The 13,444-nt window shown below is 38.1% G+C and overlaps 2 protein-coding genes across 3 annotated transcripts in view; one reads left to right on the top strand and one right to left on the bottom strand.

The window, feature by feature from the left end:
* LOC140714717 (E3 ubiquitin-protein ligase rnf213-alpha-like) overlaps positions 1-13,444 on the bottom strand; it is a 175,757-nt gene that overhangs the window by 63,582 nt on the left and 98,731 nt on the right. For both annotated transcript variants that reach the window (XM_073026215.1, XM_073026217.1), the window contains exons 46-50: positions 13,166-13,357; positions 11,786-11,919; positions 8,271-8,446; positions 5,228-5,443; positions 1,507-1,694 (exon numbers count right to left, since the gene is read on the bottom strand). In XM_073026215.1, coding sequence (XP_072882316.1) covers positions 1,507-1,694; positions 5,228-5,443; positions 8,271-8,446; positions 11,786-11,919; positions 13,166-13,357 — 906 coding nt within the window. The remainder of the gene's footprint in view (positions 1-1,506; positions 1,695-5,227; positions 5,444-8,270; positions 8,447-11,785; positions 11,920-13,165; positions 13,358-13,444) is intronic.
* Positions 1-13,444, top strand: part of LOC140714718 (somatostatin receptor type 2-like) — a 139,195-nt gene that overhangs the window by 96,999 nt on the left and 28,752 nt on the right. The window lies entirely within an intron of this gene.

Raw genomic sequence — 13,444 nt, 5'->3', positions numbered from 1 at the left:
GGTAACAGGCCCTGAAAGTCTAATGAGTTTGTGCTGCCCAATTACATCCATGTGACCAATTAACAATTAGCCCGTTTGCCTTTGGACTGTGGGAGGAAACCGGAGCAACTGGTGGAAACCGGAGCACCCGGAGGAAACTGCAGCACCCGGCGAAAACCGGAGCACCCAGAGGAAGCCCACGTGGTCAGGGGGAGAAAGTACAAACTCCTTACAGGCAGCGGTGGAACTGAACCCGGGTCACTGGCACTGTAATAGCATTACGTTTCTACACAAATGGATATATATCGAACTATTAACTGTTAAGCAAAGAGTGGAAATTCCTGTAACAAAAATATAAGAAAACTGTAGACAGTATTCTGGTTAAAGATGTCAAATCGCAGTTGAAAAGGTGAATAGTTTCAAGTTCCTGGGTGTCAACATCTCTGAAGAACCATCCTGGCCCCACAATCGATGCAATTATGTAGAAGGCACGTCAGAGGCTATACTTCATAGGGAGTTTGGGAAGACTTGGTATTTCACCAAAGAGTCCAGCAACTTTCTACAGATATACCGTGGAGAGCATTCCATTCGGTTGCATCACCGTCTGGTATGGAGGGGCTACTGCACGGAACTGGAAAAAGCTGCAGAGGGTTTCGAGCTCAGCCAGATCCAGCATGGGAACTAGCCTCCCCCAGAATCAAAGACATCTTCAAAAAGGCGATTCCTCAAAAAGCATCCATCGTGAAGGACGCACACCACCCGGGACATGCTCTCTTCTCACCGCTACCATCAGAGGGGAGGTACAGAAGCCTGAAGACACACAATGCTTCAGGATTAGCTTCTTCCCCTCTATCAGCAGATTTCTGAATGGAAAATGAACCCTTGCAGACAACCTCACTGTTTTCTCTCTCATTTTGCACTACTTATGTAACTTAAATTTTAGATATATTTCTTACTGTAATTTACAGTACTTTTTACGTATTGCTGCTGCAAAACAACAAATTTCCTGATGTATGTCAGTAATATTAAACCTGATTCTGATTGGAAAAATTATACTTGTTGCTTTAGTTGCTTATGGTCTGTCTGTGCCCCAAAACAACCTAATCTAACTCATGGGGTAGCATGACTGAATTCCATTGCCCAAGCTACTAACGACGGTTTAAGTTTCTACCGCACCATGGGAAGAAGTAACTGATAGTAACAGAGACCAGCCAGACTAGTTTTGTCCAAGTTCACAGTCACTAAAGGGAGGGAAAACATTGATGTGACTATAAAATTTAGAATACACTTTCTATTTGCATTGATTTCTCCATTTATATCAGTGAATGAAGAAAATACATCCACAGACCTGGAAGAAGGCATATCTGTTTGCAGCTGAACAGAAACATCCAGCAAAATGTATGAACATTAGCAGAAAAATTCAGGCAATATCTGGAAAGGCAGACCTGCTTAAAGTTTCCAGCATTTTGGTTACATTTTACATTTTGAGCACATGCAACATTCTGCTTTTGGAAATGTGTGTCTTACCTTATCTGAGCAACTATCTGCTTGCAAGTTGAGCTGCATGGTTTGAGGTAGTTTTTGTCAAAAACCAGTTCCACTGCTGGCTGTACACTTTCCATTACTTCGATTAGTCTCCTGCAGTCTTCGTCTGTCTTGATATCCAAAGCTTGAGCCATTTCAGCACAGACCAATGCAGCGAGCAGGTCAAATGTCTGAAAAATATTAAAGGCAAAAACACACTTTCTGAGAAGATAGTTTCTTTTGATTAAGTAACACTGAGGATATTTTCAAAAGGGATTCCTCAAGAAGGCAGCATTCTTCGTGAAGAACCCTCACCATCTTCGTCATGCCCTCTTCTCATTACAACCATTAATGAGGAGAAACAGGAGCCTGAAGATGAACACTCAATGTTTTAGGAGCAGCTTCTTCCCCTCAGCCATCAGATTTCTGAATAATCCATGAACACAACTTCACTATTTGGCTCTCCTTTCGCACTACTAATTTTGGTTATAATAATTTTTATTAATTGCACTGTACTGCTTCTGCAAAACAATACATTTCATGACATATGAATCAGAATCAGATGTAGTATCACTGGCACATGCATGAAATTTGTTAACTTTGTAGCAGCAGTACAATGTAATACATGATAAATAAAAAGAAACTGTAATACATCAAGTATACATATTGTGGTGAGTATCTGGCCCATAATGACAGACGTGGAAGCTCGTTGAACTCAACTGTTTTATTGTGATAAATACAAAACAGACCGGGTACCATGACCCAGAGAGTGAACGGCTCAGTCAGGGGAGGTGACAATCACACACCACAGTTACAGACAGGTGTAACTGTATACACAAGCGAGTAACTGTATAATCCATGCTAAAATGTAACAATCAATGAACTTGAACTTCCCATCTTAATCCCACAAAAGCATTTTAACACAAGAACAATTAACAGCATTGATCATTAGAAACGAAGGGGAGGACTGTCGAACATGCCCCTCACCCTCCCGCCCCGAGCAACACAATATGATTATTAAAGAGTTAAATTAAAATAACTCATGTTAATAACCTTGATTCTGACTTTGAACGTTGACTTTGATAAATAACATTATAAGACCTTAAGATATCGGAGCAGAATTAGACCATTTGGCCCATTGAGTCTGCTTTGCCATTAGTCATGACTGATCCTACTTCCCCCTCAGCCCCAATCTCCTGCTTTTTTCCCCGTATCCCTTCATGCTTTGACCAATCAAGAATCTATCAACCTCCGCCTTAAACTTACATAAAAACACTTGGCCTCCACAGCTCCCTGTGGCAAAGAATTCCACAGATTCACCACTGGCTAAATTCCATTCTCAAAGGAAGCCCCTCTATTCTGAGGCTGTGACCTCTGGCCTTAGACTCTCCCACCATAGGAAACATCCTCTCCACATCCACTCCATTGAGGGCTTTCACCATTCAATTGGTTTAACTGAGGTCACCCCTCATTCTTCTGAATTCTAGTGAATACAGGCCCTGAGCCATTAAATGCTCTTCATCTAACAAAGCATTCAATCCTGGAGTCATTTTCGTGAACTTCCTTTGAACTCTCTCCAGTTTCAGCCCATCCTTTCTAAGATAAGTGGCCCAAAACTGCTCACAATACTCCAAGGGAGGCCTCACCAGTGCTTTCCGAAGTCCCAACATTACATCCTTGCTTTTATATTCTCACCCTCTTGAAATGAATGCCAACATTACATTTGCCTTCCTCACTATAGACTCAACCTACAAATGATCCTTTAGGGAATCCAGCACAAGGACTCCCAAGTCCCTTTGCATCTCAGTTTTTTTGTATTTTCTCTCCACTCAGAAAGTAGTCAACTCTTTCATTTCTTCTACCAAAGTGCATGACCACAGATTTCCCAAATCGTATTTCGTCTGTCATTTCTTTGCCCATTCTCCTAGCCTAAGTCCTTCTGCAGCCTCTCTACTTCTTCAAAACTACCTGCCCCTCCACCTATCTTCATATCTTCTGCAAACTTTGCAACAAAGCCATCAAATCCATCATCCAAATCATTGACATATAATGAAAAAAAGAATCGGTGTCAACACAGACCCCTGTGGATCACCACTAGTCACCAGCAGCCAGGCAGAAAAGGCTCCCTTTATTCCCACTCTTTGCCTCCTGCCAATCAGCCACTGCGTTATCCACGCTAGAATCTTTCCTGTAATACCATGGGGTCATAGCTTGTTAAGCAACCTCGTGTGACACTTTGTCAAAGACCTTCTGAAAATCCAAGTACACAACATCAAGCAATTCTCCTTTGTCCATCTTGCTTGTTATTTCTTCAAAGAATTCCTACAGATTTGTCAGGCAAGATTTACCCTTGAGTATGAAATCATACTGACTACTGTCTCTTTTATCAATCGCCCCCAAGTACCCTGAGAACTCATCCTTAATCATCAACTCCAACATCTTCCCAACCACTGAGGTCAGACTGACTGGGCTGTAGTGGCCTCAACCGTGATATCCAGGATATCATTCTGGCAAACAAGAAAGCCGCCAACATTCACAAATTTTAAGACAGAGGTTGATAGGTTCTCAATTTGTGACGGCGTTAAAGGTTACAGAGAGAAGGTAGGGAATGGATTTCAGAGGGTTAATAAATCAGCCATGAAGGAAGGATGGAGCAGACTCAATGGGCCAATTCTGCTCCGATGTTTTATGGTCTTTAGAGATAAAAAAAAATCAAAATATTTGTCCAGCATAGAAATGGTCCTTTGACTTGGTGGTGTTTGACCCATCATGTCAATACTAACCATCACTTCCAGCTATATTGATCCCATTTGCCTGCATGATTTCCATATTCTTCTATGCTTTGCTCATTTAAGTCTCTATCCAGATGCCTCTTTGTTACTGTTCCTGCCTGCACCATCTCCTCCGGCAGCTCACCACTTAATGCACACTACATACGCCCCCAAATCCCCCTTTAAACCACCTCCCTCTCACCCTTAACAAAAGCACTCTATGAATCAGTTCAGAAGGGTATTCAAGAGCTCCAAGTGTGACATCACAGATAATTTCCAGATAAGGAAAACATATTTCCTTCTCTGAAGGATTATTTAATATGGTCACCATTTTCAGCCCTAACTTCTTAATGCCAGATTTATTAAATTACCTCAGGTTAAATCCCCCAAGTGGTATGAATCAAATTCACATCTTCAGATCAAAAGGCCAAGCATTTCATGATATGTCAGTGACTTACCAGCATACTATTGCATCCCTCTGCAGATCTAGATAGCATAAGGAGTAAATCTAATGTGTGCATGTTACACATAGTCTTACATTGAATTACAGAAATACATACTTCCAAAAGGGATATAAATAATATATAGCCAATAAGTTAAAAAAATATTATTCTGAGAACATAGAACGTTAAAGCACAGTACAGGCCCTTTTAACCTACTCTAAGATCAATCTTGTTTGCAGAAAAAATGGAATAAGTACATTTAATACTGCTTTCAAATCACACTTTAAAGAACCTTATGTTAATTGCCATTTTTTTCTGAAGATGTAGTTTACAGCACTGGTTCCCAAGCTGGTGTCAGTGGACCTCTTTCTTAAAGGTATTGATCCAGGTCATAAATAAAAGGCTGGGAACCCTGATTTAGAGTCATAGAATAATACAGCCAAGAAACAGGCTTTTTGGCCCAACTTTCTCAGGCTATTCTCATTTCACAATACTTTTTACAAGACTCACCATTTCCAGTGGGTTAGAATCTAACGTTCCAGGTCTGCTTTGATAAAAATATTCCAAGACTTCTGGGCAGAATGCAAAGGTTTTGGACAAAGTTTGTAGTCTATTCTTGAAAACATTATAGCCAATATGTATCCAGACAGGTGGATGTTCTAGAAGGTTCTGTCCACAATCATTCTGAAGTTCATTGAGGCAGGATTTAAATGCCATCTTGAAGATCTTTAATTTAAAATAAAATAAATCAATATTCACTGAAGATGGAGAACTCTGAAATAATGTAAAGCACTAAAGCCAGTCTCTGAATTTCCATGCATTTTTGATTAAAAGCCTACCACATTATGACAAAACTAGGATAAAGGAGCATTAAAGTCATTGAAAATTCAGACCTTCTGAAGAACAATGTTTGGAATTTCCTACATGTGATGTACAGCTCCCAAGAGACCCAGTTTTTTTAATGGTACACGTGATTAATCTTGCTTTGGAACACATTAGATTACATTAGTACAACATCAGTACTGACTGCTGTTTCAGCATAGTTAATAACGGTGTATCAAAAACACAGTACCTTCTGTCAGTTTTGATGGCAGGTCATTAGCTTTTAACATTAGCTCAGTTCTTCTAGGCTTTCCAATAAGTATTGTTTCCACCAGATTTTCATCACTTGTGTTCTGGGCCACATTGCTGAAGCAATGATTTCTTTCTCCTCAGTGCCCATTTAACTCTCTCTCTATTCACACACTCTTTAGACAAATTAATCGCCATTAACAAATCTCTCTCACCATCTCTCAAACTTCACCATTCTGCATTCATTCAATTTTATCCATTCACTCTGCATTCATCCAGTTTCATTCATTCATCAAACATCACCATTCTGTATTCACCCAGTTTCTCTGCGGTTCCCTTTCATACACATTCCCTTTGTTCCTTCCCCTTCTCTGTAATTTAGAACATGTCCATTTCCTGACTCTATCTAGTTATGACGATAAATCATTTGAGCTGTTTGTCTCTCCACAGTTGCCACCTAAAGTAATTACAGCAGTTTATTTATTCTGATCACAGTTTGAAAGGTCATATTCTGTTTCCTTGACATTACCCCACAGCTCATTCTTCTCCCCTTTCGCAGTCCAGATGAAAGGTCTTCACATGAATCATCGACTGTCCATTGCACTCCACAGATGCTGCCTGACCTGCTGAGCTCCCTCAGCATTTTGCTTCCTTTCCCATTTCTGGTTACGCCCAAGTTTGCACAGAATGAGGCTGGTGATCTTAGCGATTCTTACCATATATAACTATATAACAACTGCAGCATGGAAACAGGCCATCTCAGCCCTTCTAGTCCGTGCCGAACGCTTACTCTCACCTAGTCCCACTGACGCGCACTCAGCCCATAACCCTCCATTCCTTTCCTGTCCATATACCTATCCAATTTTACTTTAAATGACAATACCAAACCTGCCTCTCCCTTACATCTCCCTCACTTCCAATGTTTGTACTGCTTCATTCCAAAGACACATCAACGTCAGTGAAACTTATCATTCAGCAATTCCATTCACTGTTTTCAATTTGTAGGACATATATTGAAACTCTGTCTTCAGGCTCATTAACTTCTGAAACCATACTATTTTATAGATGATACAATCCTTCATCCTAACCTCTGAAATGACTAATATTGCTGGAGCATGAATCACATCTTCACAATTTTGATAGATTTGTGTGCTATCTATGATATTATCAGCTTAATCTGATACCCACTGGACGCACAGTTCAACTGCAATGTTTTCTGTCCACTATCAGCCAATATTACCATTCCCGAATTTGGAGGAACCCGAAAGTTATTTTATTCCACGTAAGGTCTGAATAACCTTTTCTCGTTTTCTCTTCAGTTCCGATTGGAGCAATTTTTTTGATTTTTTTTTAAAGTGGTTGAGCAAAATCAAGTAATTTTATTTGTGATAAAGCTTCCATCGAGAATTGCATCCAATTTCTAATCAATGGGATTGAGCTGTGTCGTAACATCAAGAAAGAAGAAAATGAATATTTTAAAATTAAGCACAGAAAATGCTGCCATTACTCAGCAGGTCAGGCAGTTTTAGACAATGACCTTTTATCAGAACTAGTGGCGGTCAGAAAATGGGCAAAGTTTCGGACCGAGACTCTTCGTCAGCAGAAGGCATTGACTCTTTGCTCCTCTGCACGGATGCTGCCTGACCTGATGAGTTCCTCTAGCATTTTGTGTGTGTTACTCTGGATTTCCAGCATCTGTGGAATTTCTTGTGTTTATGTTTCAAAGGAGTGGGGAAGACGGAACAAGAATTTTGATAAAGTACAATTAGTGAAAAGCTCATGAACATATTAATATTTCTCGCTATGTACCAGTTTTTATTTTTCCTTCATGGGAAATCTAGAGCAAAGGTCACACTCTCACAATATGAGCTTGCTTACTTAAGACGAAAATGTGGAGGAACTTTTCTCTGAGGTCATGAACTTTTTGAATTCTTTACCTCAGAGGGTGACAGAGGCCAGATTATTATCAAGTTTTATGGGGAATGGGACAGGAAAGTGGAGTTGAATCCAAAATATGATAACTGACAGTAGCATTGAATGGTGTTGCAAGCCTGAGGGACTGTATGGCCCACTGTTGCTTTTACTATGATACGTTTGCTCCTCTGGATCACCATAGTCACACTTCTGATCAAGAGCTCTTCCAAGCATACGTATCTGTTCCTTAGTCTACCTGTATATTTGTGGCACTCTTGAAGCAATGTGAATGGTGATGTAAGTTCCGATAGTTACTGTTTAATGCCAGCAGTCTGTTTTATCAGAACAAAGAGAAAAAGAAACAAATTTTGATAGATTTATTTTGGGGTATGATTAGTTAAGAATTTTCAAGCACTTCTTATATATCAGTTGCAAGGGATATTAGGGGCATAATGAAGTGGGTCTACTGGAAATCCAATGTAAAAGTTACCTGCTCAGTTAACTTATTCATCAGTAAAATATTAATAGAAAAAGTTGTGGAATTATTTTTCAAACACCTTGGATTTACCTCAACTTCAGCAAGTGAGCAGCAGTCAATAGTCATCAGAATAAAATCAGTCAGATACCGCTGACTAAGGTCATGTTTTCCTTCTTCATTTTGAATTGCCAAATACTCCCCAAGCTTACTGTTGTTAAAACTCTCAACAAATTTCAGTATTTTTGCCTTGTCTTGGTTGGCTGCACCTGAATCAGATGAACATTTCATCATATTTTATTTGGATCATCAGATAATCAGACAAGTCAAGCCTTTAATCACGAATGCAGGTTTAAATATACTGGCATAATAATACAAACATCCCATATGTGGTACTATCTTTGTATACAATCTGTTAATGAGCAACAGAGGAAATATTAGGACAAGTGAGCAGACGCTTTGTCAAAGCTCAGCAGCTTAAAAACACAAAGGAGAGAATATGCCGCAGAGATTGGGGATGGGAATATTAGAGCTTGGAACCCATACAGCTTAAAGTACAGGGCAACTGAGCATTTTCAACAGTGGCAAAGCAAGAAAGGAAGCAGAAATTCAAGGACTATAGAAATAAAGGCGATTACAGCAATGGAGATGATGAGATCTCTTGATCTCACAACCTAGTGGCCTTGCAAATGACTGTCTACCTGCATTTTGTCTGTATTGGAAGACTTTATTCTACGTACTGTTATTGTACTACCTCAAAGCACCATTGTACTGAATTGATCTGTACGGACATTTATGCAAGGTAAGTTTTTCACAGTGCCTCAGTACATATGACAGTAATAAACCAATTTACAAACTTACTGAATAAATTTTTCAAGGCACTGTAAAACTAAAGTCAAGAACTTACGTATTGGCTGTCAATGTAGGTGAATGAAGAGAGACAATATGTTTTAGGACATAGACTTGAAGAGTTCTAGAGGAGATCAGTTGATGCAGAGCAGAAAACAATGCTAGTTAGGAATCTAGTGCTGATGAAGAGACAAGCAACGGTTGAACAAAGAACATAGAAATCTACAGCAGATTACAGGCCTTTCAGCCTACAATGAGGTGCTGACCACGTAACCTACTCTAGAAACTGCCTAGAATTTCCCTACCGCATAGCCCTCTATTTTTCTCAGCTCCATGTACCCAAGAGCCTCTTAAAAGACACATATGGGCAATGACGGTGCATCAATCAAAACATCCTGTAAATTGTACAATAATGAATTTGTTGAACCAATGTAAAATCAACTGACTAAACTCAGTGCTAGAGTGAATGGGTAGGTTGTCTTGTGAAGTAAATTTGGACAGGTTAGAGTGGTATCTGGCAGCCTTCAGCAGAGTTCATAAGTATGAAATCCATGCCAATGAAGTATACACAGTCCTGAGGGGTCATGTGGAGAGAATGCTCCCTCTTGTGGCAGAATCCAGTTCTTTAGAACTCCATTCGTGTGTGAAGGGAGTAAAAGGTTAATGTAGGTTGATGCTAATGCAGATTTTGTAAGCTATTCAGATAAGCTGTGATTGTATTTAAAGGCAGTCCAGGCTGTTGGGAACAAATTGCTCCATGTATGTCTATATGTACTTTGTAGTTAAATACCCCACCAATCCTTTTTCAATACTATTGACTCTAAAATTTCTTCATATATATGGCAGAATAAAAATCCTAGGTTAAGTAAAAATACTTAAAGAAGTCTAAAAAGGATGGTGGTTTGGCATTGCCGGATGTTAGATTTTATTAGGGCAATTAATATCCGATATTTAATATTTTGGACACAGGATTTGGATATAATTCCAAGTCCACAATGGGTAAACCTTGAATGTAAATCTGTACAAGGATTTTCATTGGTTTCTATTTTAGGGACTTCACTTCCCTTTGCTCTTTCTAAATTGAATAAACAAATGGTTAATCCAATAATTAAATATACATTATGAATATGGTTTCAATTTTGTAAATTTTTTGGTTTGAACAAATTTATTCTATCAAGCCCTATTATATCTAATTTTTTTTCCAACCCTCTGTTATGGATCAAGCCTTTTTGGTATGGAAAATGACAAGGTATAATATGTTTTTGTGACTTATTCTTGGATAACTGTTTCATGTCTTTTGAACAGTTGTTTAATAAATATAATTTGCCCAGATCCCATTTTTTTTTAGATATTTACAAATTAGAAAATTTTTGAAATCTACACTACCTACTTTTCCGACTTCATATCCAACTGATATCATGAAAAAAAAAATTAGGTTTAAACCCTTATCAGAAGGGTTTAATAGCAACTATTTATGATATGATTATGAAAATACATCCAGGTATATCTGATAAAATTAAGAATGAATGGGAAAGGGAACTTCAACTTTCTTTACCTATAGAGAAATGGGAGAAAATTCTCCAATTAGTTAACTCTGCCTCTATATGTGCTAAACATGCGTTGATACAATTTAAGGTGGTGCATAGGGCTCACATGTCTAAAGACAAGCTAGCTCGTTTTTACTCTCATATAAATCCTGTCTGTGCTAGATGTCATTCTGAGGTATCTTCTTTGACTCACATGTTCTGGTCTTTCCCTGTTCTGGAAAAATATTGGAAAGACATTTTTGATAGTATTTCAACAGTTTTACATATTGATTTACAACCTCATCCTATTAACGCCAACTTTTGGTTTACCAATAATAGAACATAGTTATTGATACTCTTCAGCTCGTTGGATGATTGCATTTGTTACATTAATGGCTAGAAGATCCATTTTATTGAATTGGAAAGAGATTAATCCTCCTACTACATTTCAATGGTTTTCCAAAACTATATCCTGTTTAAATTTTTTAAAAATTAGAAGTGTCACTTTTGACCCGTCCGTTAAATCTGAAGAAACTTGGAGGCCATTTATTCAACACTTTCAAATAATGTAATTTGACCTTTTCCAAATCCTTTTTATTAACCTCAAATATATGGATAGGTGAGTGGAGTTAATGTTATTAATGATTGTATCTGATGTAATATAATAGCCAGCTTTGTTTAGTTTAATTTAGTTTAGTTTAGTTTTTGTTTTATTTCAATTTGGGGTTTTTTTTGACACTTTTTCATTTTTTAAATTATGTTTAATTACATTAAGAGTTTGGGAGGATAAGTATACTTGGTTATCTGTAGTTTATATTTGCATATGCTAATTACTAATAATGAAATCCCAATCTCTTTGTACTATTATTGTTATGTTTATGCATTTGAAAATTAATAAAAAGATTGAAAAAATACCCCACCAAATTATGAAAACCAAATGCAACAAGATTTCTATCAATGTAATGTATAGAAAAAGATTAAACTGATATGCAAATAATCCCTGAGGAACACATAAAGCTTTAGGAAGCAACATTAGCCATAATTACATTCCCTCAACTCTCAGCAAGCCGTCATAGAGATCATTTCTTTCCATCAGTCAAATATTTCAATTTAAAAAAAATTAGTTTTGACATCTTAGCATTTCTAAAAGACACTGTGGTTTAATATCAGGCTTAAGAGGGGAAATTAATCAGCAGAGTCTTCAGATTATTACAGAGAATTGCAACACCATACCTTCCAAGTAATGGAATTCAGTCCAGAGCTGGTCAATGTATTCCTTGATCAGCCAACTAAAAGGAGCGGCACAGGGAACATTTAGACTTCCTTTGCTCACTTTGTGATCAACTGTTATCTCTCCAGTATTTGATCTGATGGAAACAAAGATTCAAATACGTGTCACTACATTGTAATAATGGAAGGAATGATAGAAGAAGATGGGAGGTGTTCTCCTGCTGTTTCCTTCATTATTATTTCATGCACTGTTGAGCTCTCATAGCTCAAAGAGTTTAACCAGTGATGTGTTTTCTCCCCCGATGTTGACTTTCAAACTCAGCTATGAGACTGCATTCAGCCTTGAGATATTAGGACTGCATGGCAGGGCGCACCATTTTACAGCGCCAGCGACTTGGGTTCAATTCCACTGCTGATCTCCCTGTGACTGCATGCGTTTCCTCCCATAGGCATACTGGGTAATCAGTCATATGGGTGTAATTGTTCAGCAAAGGCACTTTGGGGCAGAAGGGCCTGTATCTCCAAATAAGGAAAAATCAAAATCAAAATCAGAATCAGGTTTAATATCACTGGAATATGTTGTGAAGTTTGTTGTTAGATGGCAGCAGTACATTGCAATACATTTATCAAAACCTGTAAATATTTGTATATATTTATACAAACACACACACACACATATACATATTTAAAAGGTTAAATTAAATAAGTAGCGCAAAAAGGGAAAAAAGTCGTGAGGTAGTGTTCATGCATGGTTTCATTGTCCATTCAGAAATCTGATGGCAGAGGAGAAGAAGCTGTTCCTGAATCATTATGTGTCTGTCTTCAGGCTCCTGTACTTCTCCCCTGATGGTAGCAATGAGAAGAGGGGATGTCCTGGGTGATGTTGGTCCTTAGTGATGGATGCCACCTTTTTGAGGGATTGCTCTTTGAAGATGTCCTGGATACTGGGGAGACTAGTGCTCATGATGGAGCTGACTGAGTTTACAACTCTCTGCAGCCTAATTTGATCTGTGCAGTGCCCCCCATACCAGAAAGTGATGCAATGAGTTAGAATGATATCATACAAAGCACACACTCAAAACTGAAGCAATATATTACAATAAGCAAAGAACAAATCAAGCTACAAAGATTTTAGCTGTTAAATTGCTAAATGCATAGTGTGGATATTGATTATACATATACATTTTCAGATTATATTCATACTTGTTATATACAATAATGTATAATTTAAATTAATAAAGGAAACTGAAAAAATTCTAAGGCAATATTTTACAGTTTCATGTGAAAACATTCATAAAGTTTTATTAATCATCATTTTAGTCACACTGGAAAATTTCCCTGTGATATCAAAAATTGCCCATGTCCCAACAAAGGCAAACTTACCCAAAACTTCCTGGCTGATGAGAAATTCTTAGTATCTGCACATCGTTGAAGATTTTCATCCAGAGACATTTAATCTCTTTGTGTACTTTAGGATCCACCAAAAGATTCAGGTTATAATCCCTGTCCAGGATGGAGACCAACTGCGCCAGATTTGGAGAAACCATGTTCTGAATGCACTTCCATATTGTGTGTCTACATTAGCAGCACAAAGACAATAAACACACACATAAATTTAACATGAAAATTGTATTTCCAATCAACCAGTTCCAGATTTTACAG

This window comes from Hemitrygon akajei, chromosome 22 (genome assembly GCF_048418815.1).
Source record: "Hemitrygon akajei chromosome 22, sHemAka1.3, whole genome shotgun sequence".
Classification (NCBI taxonomy): Eukaryota; Metazoa; Chordata; class Chondrichthyes; order Myliobatiformes; family Dasyatidae; genus Hemitrygon; species Hemitrygon akajei.
Note: the sequence above shows the minus strand (reverse complement) of the source record. Positions and strands in the feature narration are given on the sequence as shown.